At 29.0% G+C, this 23,697-nt stretch overlaps 2 protein-coding genes across 6 annotated transcripts; one reads left to right on the top strand and one right to left on the bottom strand.

Annotated features, from left to right (window-relative positions):
• Positions 1 to 1,933: 1,933 nt before the first annotated feature.
• On the top strand, positions 1,934 to 8,702 carry LOC110715784. Of its 5 annotated transcripts, none has more exons than XM_021894493.1 (7): positions 1,934 to 5,715; positions 5,815 to 6,643; positions 6,743 to 6,924; positions 7,080 to 7,190; positions 7,273 to 7,357; positions 7,440 to 7,538; positions 8,352 to 8,702. In XM_021894493.1, exons 1-2 carry the CDS (start codon positions 4,776 to 4,778, stop codon positions 6,282 to 6,284), a joined length of 1,410 nt encoding a protein of 469 aa, XP_021750185.1. In that variant the 5' UTR covers positions 1,934 to 4,775; the 3' UTR covers positions 6,285 to 6,643; positions 6,743 to 6,924; positions 7,080 to 7,190; positions 7,273 to 7,357; positions 7,440 to 7,538; positions 8,352 to 8,702. The 5 variants fall into 5 exon arrangements, 2 of the variants coding, with proteins under 2 accessions (XP_021750185.1, XP_021750123.1); XR_002510361.1 differs by having other exon boundaries at positions 1,944 to 3,062; positions 5,365 to 6,643; XR_002510354.1 differs by having other exon boundaries at positions 1,944 to 3,062; positions 5,357 to 6,643.
• Positions 8,703 to 10,000: 1,298 nt separating this feature from the next.
• On the bottom strand, positions 10,001 to 22,093 carry LOC110723786 (protein FAR1-RELATED SEQUENCE 5-like). Its single transcript, XM_021903198.1, has 6 exons — positions 22,030 to 22,093; positions 21,489 to 21,566; positions 19,878 to 20,872; positions 11,175 to 11,371; positions 10,577 to 10,659; positions 10,001 to 10,011 (listed from the first exon to the last, which is right to left on the bottom strand). The coding sequence occupies exons 1-6, from the start codon at positions 22,091 to 22,093 to the stop codon at positions 10,001 to 10,003; spliced, it is 1,428 nt and encodes a 475-aa protein (XP_021758890.1).
• Between the last annotated feature and the right edge of the window lie 1,604 nt (positions 22,094 to 23,697).

Genomic DNA, 23,697 nt, shown 5'->3' with positions numbered 1-23,697 from the left:
TACTAGCTTTTACAATCAGGTATTAATCTAATTTTTTCATGTATAAAGATATTTAATGTAGTAATTAGACAATCTTAGATTTTAGAGTGTTGGATTAACATTACAATATTTAATCATGATTTTGATTATTATAATCAGGAATAAGATTTTATTAGTTAGGAATTACTATGCTTAGTCAGATATTAGATGATTTATATCATGTATTGTTGTATTTTGTCAGACTTAACAATTTAAGTCTTAAATATTATTATTCTATTCAGGAATTAAGGTATATTGATTAGGAATTAAATTTTAGTCAGATATTAATAATTTATAGTCTAAGAGTTCAAGTTTTGGATTTAACATTGTCAAGTTTAAGATAATATATTATTATTATATTTAGTCAGAAATTATATTATTATAATCAGTAATTAGATATTTTTAGTCAGGAATTATCAAAGATTTCAATATTTTGTCAGGAATTATATTATTTTAATCAGTAATTAGATATTATTTGTCAGGAATTATCAAATATTAGATTATTTATGTCATTTATCATTCAGACAGACATTGTAATATAAAACTCATATAAAACTAGACTCTTATGATTTATAAAATTAACAGATAAAAATATAAAAGTTTAAGTTAGGTATTGGTCTATAACTTATAATAATTTATCTTTTTTTTATTGTTGCAGTTAATCTTTCCCATTTGGTACAAAAATCACTATACTCTGATAGTTTTCAATCTTATTCCTGATATAACTCCACGTATAGATTGGATAAATAACAGGACTGACATTGATCGATCTCACTTGGATTTAATTGATAAGTATTTGGTAAGTTTTTGTCTAGTAACTATTTCATTTTGTTTCTTAAATATTACACTTTTAGATGTTTATATATATAAATGTATATATTTATATTTACAGATCAGAGTTGTTCATCGTTTTTTGCAAAGTAAAGGACATCCTTTAGCGGAAATAGTTCCTGACTTGACATGGAATACTCCAGTTTTTAGTTGGAAGACTAGCACTGAAAATTATGATTGTGGGCTTTTTGCATTAATGTGTATGCAAAAATACAATGGATTTGATGGAGGACTTGTTGATTTAAAAAGTGTAAGTGTTTTTCTGTCTTGATATTTTTTGTTATTTAAACTAATTATTTTTTAGTATTTTTATTTCTTTATTTTTGTATAAATTTGCAGAAACAAATTCGAAAGTTGTATAGATGCAGAATAACATATAATTTGGTTAATAGAGAAGACAATTTTTTGCGCAAGCAATTATGGAATTCTTGCATTGAATTATCTATTAACAAAGACAAAATTTTAAAAGCTCGGCCTGCAAGGAAGAAGCTTGAGGCCCAATATAAAAAGGATGTAGAAGCTATACAGAAAAAAAAGATAGGAGATACAAGTTGGAGCAGAAGAAACTACGGGAAATGGAAAAACAGCAGAATATAGACCAAATTATTTTGTATATATATTACCTTTTTGTAGTTAAATATTAAGTTTGTTTTGGTTGATAAACTTTGTTGATACAGTTATTTATATATGTATATATTTTGCTTTTCCTTAATATTATCAATCAGGTGTACATGCGTGTTTTTGCATAAGTTAGTTTATTTTTATCAAGAAAAACAAAACTCAGTTAGGAGATAATATTCAAGGAATGAGAGTATATTAATTATCAAGGAATAAATCATATTAGTCAGTAATATCATTACTATATTCAGAAATTATATTTAAGAAATGAGTGATGTTTATCAGGAAATAAAACATGTTAGTCAGGAATAGAATTATTTTCTTCAGAAATTTGATTAATTCTGTCAGGAATAATAAAAATTATCAAAACTTAATTTTGATTATAAATCTTAAATATCAAATCAAAATATACTAGAATTAAAAATAATATTTTTTACAAATATTTTTAATGAATAAAAATTATTTGATGAATGTCTCAATATTAAATGAGTTGTGGATTTGGAGTTTTGGTACCAAACTCATTTGGATCTCTAGTTGCTGTTCTTCTTCTTTCAAAATGCCCTCTAATTCTTTTGTTTTTCTTTGGCCTTCCTTTTGTTTTTGGTCGTTTTGGATTTTTTACAGCATTCCTTCTCTCTTGTTATTCATCAAGCTCACGAATTTTTTCTTCATTTGTTTGGAACACTTTTCTTACAGATTTGTACATTTGTTCCAAAGCATCGTCACATAATTTTGTTGCTTCATCATTCCCTTGACATATACCTACAAGGTTGTAGAAATTCTTTGTTATTGATTGCCTCCAAGGAGTGTTTATTAATGAATGATCTGTAGTTGCATTTCCTAACAAAAAAAAAAAAAAAATTATTACATTTGTCATAAAATAATATAGGTCAGGAATAAATATATCTATATCAGGAATAATATCTTTATTGTCAGTCATAACAATATATCACTACTACAAAAATGGCCTAAGGAACCACTTCTTTAGCACCAGAAAAGTTAGAACACCGGTTTCTTAGATAATGAAACCATATATCATAAACATCCGGTCTCTTAGACTTGAATAAAAATGAAACCACAAACTTATAAACTCCGGTGCCTTATATCAAGTTGATAATGCCGAGAGTCAAAGAGACTGTAAATTTAATAGCATTGGTTTCTTTATACAAGTATTTTTTTTGGGAAAAAATAGAGCGCCAATTCACCCTAAAATTTCCCTCCTATTAAAAATTCCATACCCTCTAGAAAATTACTAAGTAGATTAATTTAGAAAAAAAAAAATCTTCACTTCCAATAATTGACCAAACCGACTCTGCTACATACTCCCGGCCTGCTGCTTGTCCGCCATAGCCCAAACGGCCAAACCCCAAACAAACTCTCTTTCTTCTTGCTACTATTCCGAACGCTGCTCCATTGCTGGTGATGTAAGTACTCCATTAAAGGAAATTTTATTTCTTTCATAATTCAATTCAATATTTCAAAAGTTAGGGTTTATTGCTTTCAACCACGCGCGCATTCGTAATCGCCTAATCTACCACTACCACCAGTACTCGTCGAATTGCATAATCCAGCCAACAATCCCAATTTTGCGACAGGTATTATCTCAATTAACTCATCATAATCTACATTTTTTTATGAATGTTAGATTAATTGATTAGAAGTAGTATGTGAAGTTGAAGCGTTGATTGCCGCCGATATTTAGGACTTTGTTTGTATGATTATTGGAAAAAAAAGTAGCCTTTTTAGATGACAACAGATTGGTATGATTAATTTTTTTTAAAAAAATTGGTATTTATCTAGTGGTATTAGGAGTAATTTGGTCCAATTGATCTTGAGATGGAAAGTATCAATATTAGAATTGTGACTATAACAAATTGTGTTGAAGAGGAATGTTAAGGAGATGTTTGTTGATTCAAGTTCTCTTACAGTAAGGAAATTGAACAGGCATGGCCCACTTAGCACACTCCATATTCATATCACTCCATGAAGTATGAAGTATCAATTTCTGTCATACTTCTTGATAATCTGTTTCTCATGTTATACATTGGTTCTATATGATTATAAGCTCTAATTTATAATATAGTTTATGATACTCTAATATTGAGTTTTGGCATAAGAATTATTTGATGAAGTATGAAGTATTTGAGTTTTTATTTGGTGCTTCATTTTATAAGAAATATAAGAGTATAGTTATAATATAGTTTATGATAATTTAAATGGAACTTTGTTTGGTGCATTATGAAAAAAAAATATACGAATATGTAGGCCTCATTTTAAAATTAGTTTAGGGCCTCCAAAATAGTTTAGACGACGGTGCTGAAGGGCATATATAAAGAAGCGCAATATTAGCTCTAGACTTGTAAAGTTGTAACATTACTACTATGCGTGCAACCAAATAAGGGATAATTACATAAAAAACAGCAGAAGAAATGTTAGAAGAAATCAGAAGTATCTTTGTTTCTTCATTATTTTCTCTTATCATGCCTTCATCTTTCCTTAAATAGTGATTGTGTAGTAGCACTTGTACAGGTGCGCATTCCATTAGAAATGTCTATGAGGAGATAAGAACTCCTAGGATAATGTATTTAGATTGACTCTCAGTTAAAGGAGCCCCCCTCCCCCCCCCCCCCAATAATTAGTAAGCCTATTCTTTGTAAATGATACTACTACTGTTTTATGCCAACAATAATTAGTTAGCCTATTCTTTGTAAATGAAATGAACTTTTTCTTCCATTTGGAAAAGATTGAAAAAAAAAATTGTTGTCTTATTATGATATTTGTTGGTTTTAATTGTTATTTTATTAGATTGGTTATCAAATGAATGTTTAAACAATGATTTTATCTACTAGTATCTGATAGCTCTATTTGGGTTTTCTCTATGTGTGTAATGCAATCGTTTCCTCGTCAATTGGTTGACTATGTGCTCTTGTTTTACTGTATTCTTAAGAGTAACTTTTAAGACATTATTGTCAGATAATTATCTTTTTGCTTTTCATTCTTGTTTTGTCTCACATGTGTAATTGATTTGAGAAGCATCAGAGTAATGTGTGTGTGCCTGACCTTTCCTTGATGTATAAAATCCGTGATGTGCTGCTTCCATTAACTTTTAAAATTTTAACTTAGAAATGGATCGAAGTTGGATTTCTACCTCCAAGCCGGGTGACCCACAATATGAAGCTGGAATAAGGGAATTTATTAATTTTGCTATTAAAAATGCTGGGGATCGATCTAGGTTACCATGTCCTTGTTTCAAGTGTCATAACTTTTTGTATAGACCGACTGATGAAATTCTTTAACACTTTAGCAAGATGGCCTTCGATAGAACATATACCATTTGGACTTGGCATGGGGTAAGTAAAGAAGGAACCTCTACAAGTGATAATGAAAATAATGGTCATGGTGGTCTTAATTATAATGAGGGTGATAGGTTAGCAGACATGATGCGAGTAGCTCAAGATCAATTTGATGAAAACCCAGCAACATTTGAGAGGATGTTAAGTGATTCTGAAAAACCCTTGTACCTAGGTTGTAAGAAGTACACAAGATTATCAGCAATATTGAGGTTATATAACCTAAAGGCAGGTCATGGTTTGACTGATAATAGTTTTACAGAAATACTTGATTTAATAAAAGACATGCTTCCGAATGATAACGTTCTTCCAAGACGCACATATGAGGCAAAAAAGATGTTGTGTTCAATGGGGTTACCCTATGAGAAAATTCATGCTTGCCCTAATGATTGCGTTTTATATCAGAATGATCTTGATTCTTTAAAAAATTGTCCAGTGTGCAATGTTTCACGATACAAGGAGAAAGAAGGGGTGCATGATAAGGTTTTGTGGTATTTTCCAATAATTCCTAGATTTAAACGTCTTTTTTCTAATGCAAGCGATGCAGCAAAATTGACATGGCATTCTGAAGGACGAGAAAAAGATGGGAAGCTTAGACACCCAGCTGACTCCCCTCAATGGAGGTTTATTGATGCAAAATTTCCTGAGTTTGCTAAAGAAAAGCGAAACCTTCGCCTTGCATTGTCTACTGATGGTATGAATCCATTTGGTAATCTAAGTAGCAGTTATAGTACATGGCCGATAGTTTTGGTTACTTATAACCTGCCTCCTTCTTTGTGCATGAAAAGAAAGTACATGATGCTCTCGCTGTTAATTTCTGGCCCAAAACAGCTCGGAAATGACATTGACGTCTATTTAGCACCCCTTATTGATGATTTAAAGATGTTATGGGAGAAAGGTGTAGATGCATTTGATGCACATCATAATGAAGTTTTTAATTTGAGAGCTATGTTGTTTTGCACCATTCATGATTATCCAGCTTATGGTAATCTTTCAGGATATACAGTGAAAGGAGAAACGGCTTGTCCAGTATGTGAGGATGGTATGAAAGGGCAATGGTTATCAGCTTCAAATAAAACTGTTTACTTTGATCATCGTCCTTTTTTACCTATTAATCATGAATACCGCAAGCGAAAAAAAGCTTTTAATGGAAAACAAGAATTTAGAAGACGTCCTAAAGTCTTGAGTGGTAAAGAGGTGTTTGAAAAGGTTAAAGACATTCAGGTAACCTTTGGGAAGAAAAATAGATCAAAGCTTCCTAAACAAGGGTACAAGAAATATTCAGAGTTTTGGCGTTTACCTTATTGGAAATTCCTTTTTGTTAGACACTGTTTGGATGTGATGCATATAGAAAAAAATGTGTGTGATAGCTTAATTAACACATTGTTGAATGTCAAAGGTAAGACAAAAGATGGTGCTAAAGCTCGTGATGACTTTCAATTCTCATCTAATTTGTTTTTTCTTTAATTTTATTTCTAGTTTACATCTAATTTATTTATTTACTGTGGTGTACAAAATTCTCTAAGGTTAATAATCAACTTAAAGACAAGGAGAATACCCCTTTATCGAGATTGCCATCAAAACAAGTTTCATCTAAAAAGCCATATAACATTACTAATAAAGATCGTGCCTTGGTTAACCTCTGGTTTATTGGAAGCTTTTAAGAAAGAAGCTATAGGATTGAGACAGAGGAATGGGGCCATAATTTTGAACATCCCGTTCAATGTTTTCTACAATGAGATGGTAATTCGACTTGATTATGAAGATATATTTGATTGGTGTTTTCAAAGAGAGGTAGGGGCATCTCACATGTCGATTTTCATGAGGTATGTTGTAAGATAATTGACCTTGTTAGTTTTTCTCACATGTTGATCTTCATGTGGTTCATACTTGGATAATTTATATTTCAACATTTGATATGCAAGGTACCTAGCGAAGAGTGTCAAAAGGAGAGTATATCAGGGTTGTATGGTTTTTGCGATGTTAATTTTGTTTCTCCGCTGACCCCGACCGAAGAAGGAGTTTGAACTGACTATTTATGTAATGTTCTTGGGTGCAATGGTGACAAAAACATTAATCAAATATTCTTTGCTCCATTCCATGATCAGTAAGTTATGTTATATATATATATATATATATATATATATATATATATATATATATATATATATATATATATATATATATATATATATATGTATATATATATATGTATATATATATAAACACATCATTGGATATGCTAATGTATATTTTATGTAGTCGGCATTGGAGGTTAGCTGTCATAAGTCCATGGCATGGAGCTGTATTCTGGCTTGATCCAGCCGGAGCCGAAAATGAAATTCCTGAATTTGCTCGACAGACCATTAATGCGTATGTGCATGTCATTATTTGATAAAAATACATTTTATAATTATAATCAATTGGCATTTAATTTTTTGTGAAAATTTTGTAGCGGAATGGGGAGCTTCAGTGTTATTCATCGAAAGGATATCAAGAAAATGAAAAAAAACCCAGAAGTTTTGTGGCTTAAACCACAAGTATGTGATACACTTCTTTAAATTTTTTATTCATTATGATTTACATATTTGAACAAATGATCTATATTGAATGATGAAACAGTGTCCACGTCAATATCAAGACACCAAAGATTGTGGATATTATGTATGCCGCTACATGCAAGAGATAATAACAAGGAGACAACAAGTAGTTCCAGAAAAGGTAACTTTTATTTTATAAAATACAATACTTTTACCCATTATACGCAAACATAATTGAAGGGTTAAAGTTCTCTCTACATTAAAATGTAGTATGTCTCCCACCCTTTTTCGATATTTTTTCCCCTCACTTTTTATTCAATTTGTTTAGTGTAAGTGTGAATTTTGTTGTTTTGGTTTCCACATTGCTATAATTCTATAAAAATTCCAAATGTGTTGGTTGTTGAAGGATTGGAATTAATATTTCTATTAATTCATATTATTGTTGATTGTTGAAGCATGGTTTTGTTTGCAGGTGTTGTTATTTGAACTTTCGTTTTCTTTTGAGTACGATCAAATGTGGTAGGAAGGTGTAGATGTTAGATGGTTGTTGCTATGAGACTTTGTTAATTAATTGTGGCATGATTTTAAAATCTGGTTGTTTTTGTTTTGTTGCATTGCTGTTCTTGATGTATAAACAATGGATCAAGACTCTTCGCATAATTGAATTGTAGCTTGTAGATCATGTGCATTTTATAGTACTCTTAAGCCTTGTCCCCCTACAGTTAAGCATACAAGATGAAACATTTCAGGTTTATAGCCCCTAATTGAACTATATATGTTATGCTATACTATGTTCAAGCAATCAAGCTGGAGAAAGCACACTTACACACATACAATGTTTAATTTTCAGATTGATGTGACAATAACGTAAATTATGTGTGCCATTATGCTTATTAATCGTTTGGGTTTGCTTGAATGTTTAATTTCTATACTACATCTCATCAACTTAATAAAAATTCACTTGTTGTTCTAATATATATAATTTCTGTTACAGTACTTTCCCCAAGCTCCCGCTACTTATCATCAAGAAATGATAGACAAGATACGAGACACTTTGGTTACATATGTTTTTAAGCAAAAAGAAGTCACTGATGATGGTATGGCGGATGATCATGAATGATTATTGCACATTTTTAAACATCGTATATATTTTTTGGGATACAAGGATTTTTTCTTATGGAGGCCAATGATTAGAGTTTACACTTCGGAGAATTTTAGATTTTGTTTTATTTTTATTTTTTTATTAGAAAATGGATAGTGATGCTTAGTGAATTATTGGATTCATAATGTACAGTGTGTAATTAAATATATTAAGTGAAGTATTAAATTATTCAGCCCAATTTGATATTGTTGTGGTTATTTAATATTAATTACTACAGGTATACAGGTACATATATATAGTAGGTTGAAGCAATTTTATTTGTTATCAATTTGGATAACTTCACCCCAACGAACGTATAGTACAATATTAATACATAATACATATTTTAATAAAAGAATTATAAAAGAAAATTTAATTTGATGTATATATATTATGGTTTCTCAGATTATTACGTAGATGAAAGCAAAGAACCTAAGAAACCGGATTTTCAACAATGTTGGTTTCTTATATAAATCTAAGAGACCACATTTTATTTATATACGGTGCCTTAACGACATCTAAGAAACCGAATATCTAAAATATATGTTCCTTTCCCTCAATAATAATAATATTTCAAATCTAACTAAGAAACCAGTTATATGTGATAAATGGTTTCCTTGATTAATCTAAGAAACCAGAAAACTTTTGTGATCTCTTAGGCTAAGAGACCTACTACCTAGGCACCATAACTTTTCTGGTTTCTTTGGCATGTTTTGTACGGTTTCTTATGCTATTTTTGTAGTAGTGTATCTATATCAGGAATAAGATTACAATATCAGAAATAAGATACGTATAAGTATGAATAAGATATGTATAATCAGAAAAAAGAAGCTAAATGCCAGGAATAATGTTAAATTTTTCAGTAAAAACAATTTTGTTTTCCCCTTGAGTCATAAGTGTTCATGTATCATAAAAAGTTATAAAATATGAAAATATAATATATTTTATGATAAAAAAGTTATACAGATTTGACTAAAGTCAAAATAAAGTTATATAAAACTGAAAAAGTATTTAATTGCAACTTCAAAAAGTCATAAATATCTTTAAAAAACTGAAAAAGTATTTAATTGCATTACCAAAAAGTCATACTAATCAGATAAAACTGAAGAAGTCATATAATTTCAAAGTAATTTATTCCTTCATGAATAAATCATAAAAAACAAACAAATGTCATAATTTCTTCTGTTAAATTACATGTCAATTATTGTTGTTCATACATAACATATTTTCTATTTAAAGGTTGTTTAAATCAAGCTTTTCTATTAAAAACCTTAAATTAACAACCTCTATTGTTTCTATATAAGGTTGAGTCCTATTTTTTTATTTTGTACATTTTTGAAGACAATGGCTGATTTCTATGAAAATTTGGCAAAATGTTTTGTTAAGTTCAGATCAATTTATCGGCTTAGTTTGGTAAAAACATTTAGCTTTATACTTATTTTTTTGTTTTGTATCTTAGTAAATATTTAATGTTTTAATTCTATTTTGTGTTTTTTTTTATTTCAACCACTTCCTGCAGATTGGAAAAGTTTTCTGTTAAGATTCACAGGTCCCGTTAGAGTCTATCGTGGAAATATTGGAAGATTTTGGGAGGTTAGAGTGTTAAGCGTACCACAAAATACAGGAACCTGTGGTGGTTGTTTAATTGATGATGGTTGGACAAGCTTTGTATCATCAAATAATATTGTTGAAGAAGAAAGACTGGATATTTATCATGATAATGATTCAAATTTTTACATTAGAGTTTTTCGTCCTGATGGTAATGAGAGGGTTCCTACTGAAGCAGAAAATGGTATTAATGTATAAGTTTATTTGTAAAGATTATATTAATAAGTTTGTAATAAATAAGTTCATATTAATAAAAAATAATAATATTTATAGCAGGTATAAAATTATGTTTGTCATAATTAAATTGTTTTATCAGATTTTAACAATATTTGTTTCAGAAAAAGGAAAAGATTCGTCGGAATAATATAATATTTGTCAGGAATAAGTTTTTATAATTAGGAGTAATAATACTTTTATTTTATATTTAATTAACAAATAATAAATTTTAAAATAACAAAGTATGTACGTACCTGATTCATTCTCATCCCATATCATTGATTTAGCAAGCTTTGTCCAACGTTTCAGAATGTATCTATCTAGTATAGCATGTATGCTGTACATTTGCATTATCTTGAGAATGTGAAAGCACAGCAATCCGGTCTCTGTGAAGCACATACAAGAACACATAAATTCATAGTTTTGACAGTGATATATGACTTGATAGGTGTGCATATAATCTTCATCAAGAGAAACATCAAAGAATTTGACGTATTGCATTGAAGTTGGCTTTTCCTTTGCATATCTCCTAGGCTGGTCTCAAATTCCAACTTAAAATCCTTGTATAAGTTCAGAGTATAAACTTCAGCAGCATGTTTTAAGATTTTTGTTGTTGTTTTTGGTTTCTCAGTAGTACATCTGAAGTTGTCACTCTTTTCAGTGCTTCTCCATCTTCTCACAGTAGCTTCAAATATATGAAAGAACTCCAAAAGTTTAGTGGTTCTGTTGGCCTTAAATGAAATTGCTCTGTTTGTTACTTCTACTCTTTGAGATGAAAGGATTCCCGCAGAGAAAATATCCTTGCTCAAAGCAGTGCATCATTTTTCTCGTAGTCCGAACAACCTATCAAACCACTCTTTTTTTTCTAATCCATGTTTTTGAACCATCTTATTCCAGACATCTTCGAATTCTGATTCTGAATCACAGCCGCTTAAGCACTTGTGAAACATATTCTTGAATTCAGGGTTGTTTTTTAAAGTTCCAAAGTGTGATACAAAATTCTTTTGTAAATGCCATAGACACAATCTATGTCTTGAATTTGGATACACCTGCAACAATTATAGAACAATTTGATTATTTTCTTCAGTTTTTATATTATTTTGATCAGAAATTACATGATATTCATAAGGAATTAAGTGATATTCAAATAATTTCATTTTATAGTCAGATATTAGATAAATAATGGCAGTAATTAATAAATTTTTGTCAGGTATTAAAGAGTCAAAGTTAGATATTATATAACTCAAGTCAGTTATCAATCTATTTTTGTCAGGCATAACAATTTATTAGTCAGGAATAATTTAAGTGTTTCAATCACATATTAAACAAATAATGTCAATTATATATTTATTTTCTTCAACAGTTATAGAACAATTTGATTTATTTTTATCAGTTTTTAGATTATATTTATCAGGAATTACATGATATTCATTAGGAATTAGCAAAGTTATAGTCATCACTTAGACAACATAAATCAAATAATTTCATTTTATAGTCAGATATTAGATATATAATGGCAGTAATTAATAAATTTTTGTCAGGTATTAAAGAGTCAAATTTAGATATTATATAACTCACGTCAGTTATTAATCTATTTTTGTCAGGCATAACAATTTATTAGTCAGGGATTAAAGTGGTTTAGTCAGATATTAGATAAAATAAATCAAGTATTGTAGTATTTTCTTCAGGGAAAACATTTTTTAATACAGAAATTAGCACATTTTGTTCATATATTAGGTAATTTATATCAAGCAAAAATTGTTTTACTAGTATTTGATTTTACTTAGAGTTGCTTTCAGTACTTTGTGATTTGGATAAAGATATTTAAAATAAAGATATTTAACATAAAGATATTTACCTAGACTTTTGGATAAAGATGACAAAAAATGTAAGAATAAGAATTATTCGTAGAAAATTATTCTAAAAGTAAAATATTTTTTTAATCTCTTATATTTGTCTATAAAACCAAGAATTGGTCATACATTTTGCATGTTTGAGTTCCTGTATATTCTCTCTCCTAAAACATACTCTTTTTCTTTATTCCTCAAATATGGAAAACAATTCTTAGTCTTCTACTTCATCAAATGATCCAGAAGAAAATGTTTTTGATAACTTTGAAAAGAGATTAAATGATCTACTTGAGAGAAGATATAGAGTGAAGAATGGGCTGATGAAGTTGTATGAAAAAGTTGAGAAGAACGAAATCGAAGAACTGAGGAAGGGAAAGAGGGTTGAAGAAAAATTCCAGGAAGAACAAAACAAAAAAAAAGAAAGAACACGATCAACAAAATAAGAAACATGAAGAAGAAAAAGAAGATCAAAAGAAAAAACAAGTTTAAAATCTCAAGAAGATGATTAAGGTTCTAGGGTTTTGTTTTGTTTTTTTTTATATATTATATTTTTCGAAATAGTATAAGAAATCAAGTATATTTCAGTAATGTACCTTGATTTTATTTTGGTTTCTCATGTATTGTCTTTTTTTTCAGTAAAATACTTGTTGGTCAAAAATTAGTATATTTAAATTTTCATATAATAGGTTTTTTTTTTGTCAATAATTATAATATTATAATCAAGAATTAAAGAGTCAAAGTCAGATATTATACAAGTCACGTAAGTTATTAATATATTTTTCTCAGATATAACAATATATTAGTAAGGAATTAAAGTGTTTTAGTCAGATATTAGATTAATAATGTCAATTATAATAAAAAAAATATAATACTTTATGTTTATAATGTCAATTAGATTAATAATGTCAATTAGATTAATAATGTCAATTATAATAAAAAATATTCATATAATGGTTTAAATTTATCAGAAATTAGAAATATAATCAGTTATTATATTACAATATTTTATGTTAGGACTGAGTATTATTACGTGGGCAGATAAAAAGCCAGGAAATGGTGAATTAGTTGATTTAAAATTAAATTACTTTGGAAAATGTGCAGTAAAAACTGATATAAATAAAGTATTTCAAACATCATACTCCCAAAAAAATCTATATACCCTTTCATATTTCTCTTCTTTTTGTTAAAAAAACCCATTCATTTCTAGTTTTTCAACAAAGGATGTTTAGCAATTTTGTTCAATTTTGTTAAGATATTAGATTAATAATGTCAATTATAATAATAAAGGTATAATACTTGTTAGTAAATTATATATTTAGTCAGATAATAGATTTAAATTTTCATATAATGGTTTAAATTTATCAAAAATTAGAAATATAAACAGTTATTTTATTACAATATTATATGTTAGGACTGAGTATTATTACGTGGGCAGATAAAAAGTCAGGAAATGATGAATTGATTGATTTAGAATTAAATTACTTGTGAAAACGCGCAGTGAAAACTGATATAAATAAAGTATTTCAAACATCATACTCTCAAAAAAATCTATACACCCTTTCATATTTCTTTTCTGTTTGTTAAAAAAAACGATCCATTTCCAGTTTTTCAACAAAGAATATTTAGCAGTTTTGTTCAACTTTTATTCGAATTCAAGTATATTGTAATGTAGTATTTCAAATGGATCCAATAGACGACCCTCATTACATGGCTGCTCTAGAGGATGCTCCACATGCATTATCTGTTCCTGAAATCTTATGCATGTATATTTTTCCTAAGTGCACCCCTCAAGCGCAAGCGATGTGTAATTGTGTTTGTAGGCATTGGAATGAATTATGGTATTTAAAAACCTGGATTCCTCATGTAGTTAGTGAAAGGAATGGTGTCCTTCGAACAAGTGTACTATTCCGTTAGTGGGTTCAGAATTATTAGAAAGCTAATATATTCAGTGAGGTCAAGTGATTGGAATGTCTGGGTGGAGGCTGCTTCCGATCAGATATTAATGAATAATTAATATTACAGCTTAATCTTGACTGAACCCTTCGGGTCACACCCAAGCATTCAACAAACCAAAATGACGAATTAATTCGGAAGGAATTAATGAGTCGACCGAGTAATATTTATTTAGACGTCGGAAATTCGAGCTTAGAGCGTCGAAACCGAGCGTCGGAAGTCAAGTCAAAAAATAGTGAAAGACGAGACGAGAAATAGTAATAAATCAACAAAAGACCAAAATACCCCTAGCATCGGAATGCCCAAGCAAACCAAGTGCTAAGGGCGTATGGCCTAGCATGGTGGCTAGCATGCGCACCAAGCCGAGCCTAGGCTGGCTGGTGCGTGCTAGCGCACCCATTCTAGCATCGCAAGGCTAGGCGCTGCATAGTGCGTGCTAGCATGCTAGGCGCAGCCTTGTGCGCGCAATGGCTAGCAAGCCATGCCGCAACAAGCTGCTGCAGCTAGCACGCTAGGCGCGCCAGCTCGCCACAGCTAGCAGTAGCATGGCTAGGCCATTGCTTGCTGCCTAGCAGCGCTGGCCAAGGCCAGCAGCAGCCCGCACAAGCATGCTGGGCTTGCTGGCCAGCAGCGCCTGGCAACCTGCATGCGAGTGTTGGGCCTGCTGGGCTTGCTAGGCGTGGCTGCCACGGACAGCAGCACATGGCAGCCCACCTTGGCTGCCTTGGTGCCCAAGGGTGGGTGCCATGTGGCTAGTGGTCCTTGAGTGTGTGTGGAGTGAGGTGGCCGGTTATGGGAGAGGGAGTGGGGAGCAAGGTTGGTCCCCCCCTTCTCCAAGTGGTCCTCACCTAACCACTCACATGAGCTTGCCACTTGTTGATTTATTACTAGCTTGATTATTAATTTTATTTTAGCTTTAAAATAAAATGGAAAAATCATACTATCCCACATTGATGGGAGAGTAAATGATACTCCCATCATTTCCTATAAATACCCAAGTATGGGCATTGGGAATATTGCTTGAGTAAGAGTTGAAAAAGGCATCACAATTAGTGAAAACCTTTGAACTCAATATAATTACTCGGGTTTTATTGGTCGGGTCTTGCTAACCCCAAGACATTGGACCTAGTCGATTTTGTTGGTGCGGGTGGACTTCGTTGGAGGTCTTCGTGTGAGCGGGACTTGAAGCTTTCAAGTAAGAGCTCATTTTGGAGCGAAGCACGCGTCAAAGGTAATTAGCTTATCTTAATCTTGTGATTAATTTAATTATGTTTATGGTTTTATTTATTGCGAGTGTGGTCTTGTTTTTGGGTTTGTTTCCGCGGTGAGTCGGACTCACCAAACCCCAACAGTTAGAGCCAAACAGGGCAGTGAAAGGTGGTGGCTTGCAATTGATATTATGAGGCATAATGGATATGACTTTCATAATTCAATGGTTCAAGATTGGGCTGAATTTCTGGATGGGTTGCGATGGCTATTTAGGGATGAGGAAGATATGTGGAGTAAGAAAAGAAAGAGGGAGGAAGCTATTCAACCTGGTGGGCCGCAGAAGAAGATTAGGCTAGCTTAAATGCCCTGTAAATATGTTTTTCTTTAATTAAAAAGCAATGTTTTGTATAGAATTGTTATGATCTTATATAGTTTAAAGTGACAGTGTTCATTTGCTTTTGTAAGGCACTGTCACAAGTATGACAAAATATTATGAATTAAATGAAGAAATATATACTAATTTGGACTTATGTTTTTGTTTTTGTTTTTGTTTTTGTTAATTTTCTTTTATGTGCATAATGTTGGTGAATGTAAAAACACTTCTGAATAATTGCACTATGTTACCTCAATAAGGAATATAATTTTTTCGTTTAGAAATTAGATTAATTTCATCAGGAACAGTTTTATTTTAGTCTGGAATTATAATAATTAATGCAGGAATTAACATATTTTTTTATCAGGAACAATATTATTTCTTTCAGGATTATTATTCTTTTACTCAGTTATTATATTATTTATGGTAGGAATTAAATCGTATTTCTTAGAAATCATTTTTGTTGTATTTGTATAAGGAATTGTAAAATTGAATTCAGTTTTCATATTTTATAGTTAGATATTAGATAATTTTTGTCAGATAATACTATATTTTAATCAGTATTTAAATATATTCAGATTTTAATCAGTGTTTTGGAAATAATATTTTTAACTAAGAAATAAGCTTAACTTAGACAGGAATTAGATTTTATTAGTCAGTTGTTTCATTTTTGGATTGGTTGATTTATGTCAGGCATAATAATATTTTACTCAAGAATAATAATATTTTAGTCAGGAATTAAAGAGTAACAATCTGATATTATATAATTAACGTCAGTTATTATTCTATTTTTTTTTCAGGCATAATAATATATTAGTCAACAATTAAAGTATTATAGTCAGATAATAGATTAAAAGTTTCATATAATAGGAATCAAGGTGATTTAAGTTATTCCATTGTATTAATAATCAGGAATAATATTATTTCTTTCATGATTATTATATTTTTAGTCAGGTATTATATTATTTAGGGCAGGAAATAAATCATATCTCTTAGAAAATTATTTTTGTTGTGTTTTCCTAAGGAATGATAAAATTTAATTAAGCTATTCTTATATTAAAGTCAGATATAAAATAATTCTAGACAGATATTACTATATTTTAGCCAGGATTTAAATATTTTCAGAGTTTAATTAGTGTTAATATGTTACTTGATTTACGTCAGTTATTAATCTATTTTTGTCAGGCACAATAATATATTAGTCAGTTTTTAGATTATTTTTATCAGAAATAACATGAAATTCATAAGGAATTACATGATATTCAAATAGTTTTATTTTATAGTCAGATATTAGATAAGTAATGGCAGTAGTTAATAAATTTTTGTCAGGTATTATAGAGTCAAAGTCAGGCATAACACTTTATAAGTAAGGAATTGAAGTGTTTTAATCACATATTAAATAAATAATGTCAATTATAAATCTATTTTCTTGATCGGTTTAAACTCAGAAATAAGCTAAACTTAAACAAGAATTAGATATTATTTGTCAGATATAATTTGATTTATCTTTAGTATTTGTTGATTTATGTGAAGCATAATAATATTTTAGTCAAGAATAATAATATTTTAGTCAGGAATTAAAGAGTAACAAGCTGATATTATATAATTTACATCAGTTATAAACTATTTTTGTAAGGCATAATAATATATTATTCACCAATTAAAGTATTTTAGTCATATAATAGTATTTTAGTCAGATAATAGATTAAAAATTTCATATAATAGGAATTAAGCTGATTATAGGAATTAAGCTGATTTAATTTTTTTTGTTGTAATCGAGGACGTCAGTTATTGAAATGACCTTTCTGCTTCTTTGTTCCCTAGTTTTGCGCGCTCCCACCCTTTTCTCTTCTTGTTTACGGAGTACTATTTATTAACTCCAGAGAAGACAAAAAAAAGGATATTCTCCTCTAACTTTTCATCTTCTATTCTCTGTTTGAGTGAAGCATTTTCTGGAAAAACTTTGCACGATCGGATCATAATTGCATTTTAAGGTAAAATTCTGATCATTTTATACTTTTTTTTTCATTGATTTTAATTGTTGTGCTTTGGTGATGAATTATTGATCTATTTAAGGTTTATTATGAAACGTTATTTATTTTTAAAAAAATCCCCTTTCATATGCTAATTATTTTTAGTGTTAGGTTTAATCTTACAATTATTTTTATATTATGTTTATTTTGCGTTTTTTATTAGTATTTATCAATTTGTTGTTTGTTACTTAAGTAATTTACTGCATGAATTACGAGTAACAGTTCTTGAAAAAAAGAGTATTTGTTGCATGAACTATGTGTAATTGTTGTTGTGTTAATACAATAATTATTGTGTGTTTTGTTAGGTTATATGGATCCAATAGATGACCCTCATCATATGGTGGCTCTAGAAGATGCCCCACATGCGTTATCGATTCCAGAAATTTTATGCATGTACATTTTTCCTAAGTTGCCCCCTAAAGCCTAAGGCATGTGCAACTGTGTGTGTAAGCACTGGAATGAACTATGGTTTTTTTAAGGCCTAGATTCCTCATCATGTTAGAGCCCAACATGAAAGTGAAAGGTGGTGGATGGCCAAAGATATAATTAGGAATAATGGCTATGGCTTTCATAATGGGATGGTTCAAGATTGGGCTGAATTTTTGGATGGGTTGCGTTGGTTATTTAAGGATGAAGAAGCTATGTACAGCAAAAAAAAAGGAAAAGGGAGGAAGCAACTCAACCAGTTATGCAGAAGAAGAAAATTAAGCTTGAATAGTCTTGTTGCTGTTGAAGTATAACTTGATGATTTAGGTAGGAATTAATGTATAGAATCTAATATAGTTTCTTATTTTATTAAAATTAATGTAATGATGATTTTGAAGTACTAAGTTTATGCTTTTTGTATTAATTTATATCCCTTGTTTTCATTGTAAAGATGATGAAGTTTTTTGATTTTGTTCTGTTTCTGTTATGGTGATGTATGAAGAAGGCATTCATTTTGTATTAAAAATCAAAAATAATATTATTTCTTTCATGATTATTATTTGTTTAGTCAGATATTATATTATTTAGGGCAGGATATAAATCATATTTCTCAGAAAATTATTTTTGTTGTATTTTTCTAAAGAATTTTAAAATTTAATTCAGCTATTTGTATATTATAGTCATATATAAAATAATTCTAGTTAGATATTACTATATTTTAGTCAGGATTTAAATATTTTCAAAGTTTAATTAGTGTTAATATATTATATAAGTTACGTCAGTTATTAATCTATTTTTATCAGGCATAATAATATATTAGTCCGTTTTTAGATTATTTTGATAAGAAATTACATGAAATTCATAAGGAATTACATGATATTCAAATAAATTCATTTTATAGTCAGATATTAGATAAATAATGGCAGTAATTAATAAATTTTTTTCAGGTATTATAGATTCAAAGTCAGATATTATATAACTCATGTCAGTTATTAATCTATTTTTGTCAGGCATAACAATTTGTTAGTCAGGAATTAAAGTGTTTTAATTACATATTAAATATATAATATCAATTATAAATCTATTTTCTTCATCAGTTTTTATATTATTTTCATCATATATTACATGATATTCATTAGGTATTAGTAAAGTTATAGTCATTACTTAGACAAAAATCAAATAATTTCATTTTACAGTCAGATATTAAATAAATCATGGCAGTAATTGACATATTTTTGTCAGGTATTAAAGAGTTAAAGTCAGATATTAAATAACTCACGTTAGTTTTTAATTTATTTTTTTGAGGCATAACAGTTTATTAGTCAGGTATTAAAATATTTAAATTAGATATAAAATTTTAGTCATCTATTCGTATATTATAGTCAGATATAAAATAATTCTTGCCAGATATAACAATATTTTAGTCAGGATTTAAATATTTCTGAGTTTATAAGTGTTTAGTATTTGATATTTTTAACTCAGAAATACATTTAACTTAGACTGGAATTAGAAAATATTAGTCAGATATAATGTGTTTTATCTTAGGCATTGATTGATTTAAGTCAGGCTTAATATTTTTTTTCATGTAATACATTATATAGTTAGTTTATAATTATCAGGAATTAAATAAAAAATTTAAGATTATTTTATTTGATACAAAACATATCCCAATATAAAATACAAATACAAATATTAAGCTGAAACTGCTTGCCTCTGGTATGGCGTTGCTCATTGCAAGATCTTGATCAGTGAAGATTGATTTTGGTTCAATTCCACACATTGACTTTTTGAAGATTGAAAGCAGCCAAACAAATGTATCAGTCTTTTCATCAGTTATGAATGCACATCCAAACATTGTTGTTTTCCAGTAATTGTTTATACCAACAAATGGAGCACATATCAACCCATATTTGTTTGTTCTATATGTTGTATCGAAGATTAAAACATCACCATAAGCTTTGAAATCTTCAAGCATTTGAGAGTCACGCCAAAAATAGCTCACAAAATTATTTTCTTCTCCAAATTTCAATCTATAAAAGAATGAGGGATCTTGATCTGCTCTTTCTTGAAGGGTGTCTAATACATTTTGCATATCTCCACCTTCAACCATATTCATTTTCACCCCTAATACATAATTAAGGTGATCTCTCTTAGTATGACCTACACATTCTTCTCCTCCAGCTTCATTGCTTATATAATTATAAGCATCCATTGGTTTAATACCACTCTCAATCATGCTCTCAATTAGCTCACCCATTGGAGCTGCTATTTGCCTTTCTGATCTTAAGTGATGTCTTTGAACTGTTATTACCAGTTCATGATTATGTTCCAACTCATGTGTAAGAACAGCAAATCTACCTTCTGTATTTTTCTTAAAACGAATATGAGCTTTGCATCCAGTTCTGGTTTCATTTACCTCCCTTTCTTTTCTCTTTCTTTCATCAGTTTTAACCAATATGGGTATTTCTACTGATTGTTGTTCACCAGCTATCTTCATTTTACCCTTTGTATGTCCTTCTTTAGAGCATCTAAAATAAAATTCATATAGTTTATCATTGGTATCTCTTCTTTTTGTTGATTTTCTGACACTGAAACCAAGTGACCTTGAATGAGCTTTGTATAAAAAAAATCCGTCATTATAGTTCAACACAGTATAACCTACAAAACATCTACTTATGTTTTCATCCTTGTCATATTTGAAATAATCTGCAATAAAAGTAAATATAACTCATATCATATCGTATTTTTGTCCGGAATTACATTATTATACACAGTAATTAAATATTTTTTAAAATTTATAATACTCAGGAATTAGCATTTTTTTAGTCAGAAATTAGAATATCAAAATCAGGAATTACAATATATTAGTCAGGAAATAAATTATCACAGTCAAGTATAATATTAGTCAGAAATAAAATAATAAAAGTCGGGAATTATATAGGAAATGAAAAAGATATAGATAGTATTAGTCAGGAAATAGATAATAATAATCAGGTTTCATATAATAATAGTCAGTTGGATTTTTTAATTTAGTCATAAATACATTCAAATTGTAAAAAATTAGATAATAATAGTCATGAAATAGATAATTATAAACAGGTTCAATATAAAGATAGTCAGTTAAATTATAGCATACAGGAATTAGATTTTTCAATCCAGTAATAAACATTTTGAACTTGTCAGAATCAGATTATTTTTACAAATTACCAAATTAGTTAGGAAATAGATTCTATAAGTCAGAAATTATATTGTTTTTGTCATAAATTAAACTATATTAAACGCATACATCATTAAATTACAGAGCATTTAATTATCAATATACCTATTATAGCAGCATCTTCATCTCTTTTTTCAGTATCTCTTTCTTCATTGATGTTGTCTTCTATAATTACATTATCTGCTGCATACATTATTAACATTAGTATATTTGAATTTTACTTTAAAATTATCAGAAAAATAGATTCAAATTTAAATTAATTTTCTACGACATGTTATATATACAATTCGAATTAAAATAGCTTTTATTGCAAGTTATTTGTCGAACTTAAATGCTATCGGAATATAATTAGCATTGATTTTAAATTATAAGTCGAAATTAACTACGATTTGAAATTGAATTAAATTATGCTTCATTCTAAATTAATAACGATCTGTAATTTCATAAGCATTGATTGCATATTATAGGTCTAAATTAACTCGAATTTGCATACGATCGGAAATTAAATCGAAATTTAATACGATCTCAAATTCAATTTGGCTTGCATATAAATTATAAATCGAAATTCATCATACAAATTCACTATTACATTTCACAAATATTATTTGAAATTAAAAACAATCTGAAATTATGAATTGTAATTTACCTTTTTCAGCAGTGTTTGAGCTAGAAATTGATTCTATGGTTGAATCAGATTCTACTTCAGCCATCATTGTGTTGTTTGATTTCTCCATTTTTTTTATTTGAATTGTTTGAGATTTGAAGATTTGAATGCTCTGAAATTTGAGGAAATGCAGTCTTTGAATTTCGTCGAAATGAAGGAGTGTGAAATTTTGAGAAAATGACGGCGCTCAAAATTTTAGGAAAATGATTAAAACAAAAAATTCAGACTTTTTATCAAATGGCGCGCGGGCTTTGGTCAGGTTTATCAGGCCCACGCCTTTTTCATTTACAGCCCGGTCTCACGTGAGTCCAGTCTCACACAAAACGCTTTGTTTTCATATTTAAGTGATTAAGTTGTTATTATATAAGTTTTAAAATATTAGATAAAATTCCTAATCTCTAAAGATAATATTTTGTATTTTAAACTTTAAAATCTCATTCGTCAATTTTGCTTACGTGGCATTTGAATTATTTAATTGTAAAAGAAATTAATAATTTCTTATTTAATTGGCTACAACCTAAATTTATAATCCTACATGGCGCGCTAAGAAAATTAAATCCTACGTGGCTCTCTAAAAACTCGGGGAAAAACTCCCTTTTATATGTATATACTAGATGTAAGCCCGTGCGATGCACGGATTTTATTGTAATATTTTTGAATCTTTTTTTTTTTTTTTTGATTTTTTCCCTTTTTAAAAAACTTATAAATCTTTTTTATAAATCCCTTTGTACATTATACGAGTAGTATTTATTTAGATTAGCTTCTAAGTATTTATTGGAAATTTAATATGTCAATTCTAATTAATATGTACGGAGTATTCTTTTTGTTTTGTTAAAGTGTATGTATTTTGAGGAAAATTTTGTAATTCCAAAGCTAAAATAAACATGCTCCATATAAGGAAATTATTTCCTTCAATATATTTTAGACGAAAGTGTTGGACAAAGTTGGAACGTAATCACCCTACAATTAAGTTAGATTTTTTTCATTATATTAATCAACAAAAAAAACCAAAAAGGTGTATATTAATGAAATTTAATAAATAAAAACAATTTATAAAATATAATACCTCCTTGTCCAATTGGACCATATACAAACTTATTAAGCTATCTTGTTTAATTTGCGGATGTTTAGTATGTCAAATAGGCGAGAGCTCGTACTTTGATTTTCCAATCAATTGTTGCTCGAATTTAATCCCCCTATTAAATTAGATAGGCATGTAAAAACAAAATTCAATAAATTAAACAAAACATAAACATATACGCGTTAGATATCCCAAAAAACATAATGTAAGTAATAATTACAAATATAGAATTTTAAAAATTAAGCTAAGATTTACCCAACCATTGATGACTTAAAACTGAGAGAAAATTGATAACACAAATTCCCTTGATTGGGTTTTGTATTGATACAGAATTTCGTTGATGTCGTATGATGCGTTAATTTATAACGCTGTAAAAAATTATCTTATAATCGTAGGTATCACAAATTTAATTAAAAACGTTTATAATTTAAATCTAATATTATTTGTGATATAATTTTAAGTATTATTTATTTATGTTTCTTGAGCTTGTATTGTCTAAAATTATCTTATAATGCACAACCTTATGATAACTTATAATGCATGTTATCTTACCATTGTTGATAAATATC

This window comes from Chenopodium quinoa, unplaced genomic scaffold, assembly GCF_001683475.1.
Source record: "Chenopodium quinoa cultivar QQ74 unplaced genomic scaffold, ASM168347v1, whole genome shotgun sequence".
NCBI classification, from domain to species: domain Eukaryota; kingdom Viridiplantae; phylum Streptophyta; class Magnoliopsida; order Caryophyllales; family Amaranthaceae; genus Chenopodium; species Chenopodium quinoa.
The sequence above is the reverse complement of the archived record's forward strand: the minus strand, read 5'-3'. Positions and strand labels throughout refer to the sequence as shown.

Coding starts and splice junctions, on each gene's coding strand:
- LOC110715784 (XM_021894431.1), top strand. CDS start 4,776: ATGGCCTTCGATAGAACATATACCATTTGGACTTGGCATGGGGTAAGT.
- LOC110723786 (XM_021903198.1), bottom strand. CDS start 22,093: ATGGCTGAAGTAGAATCTGATTCAACCATAGAATCAATTTCTAGCTCA. Junction 11,372..19,877: donor TGAGCAACGCCATACCAGAG/GCAAGCAGTTTC, acceptor TAATTGTTGCAG/GTGTATCCAAATTCAAGACA. Junction 10,660..11,174: donor GGATTAGAAAAAAAAGAGTG/GTTTGATAGGTT, acceptor GCAAATGTACAG/CATACATGCTATACTAGATA.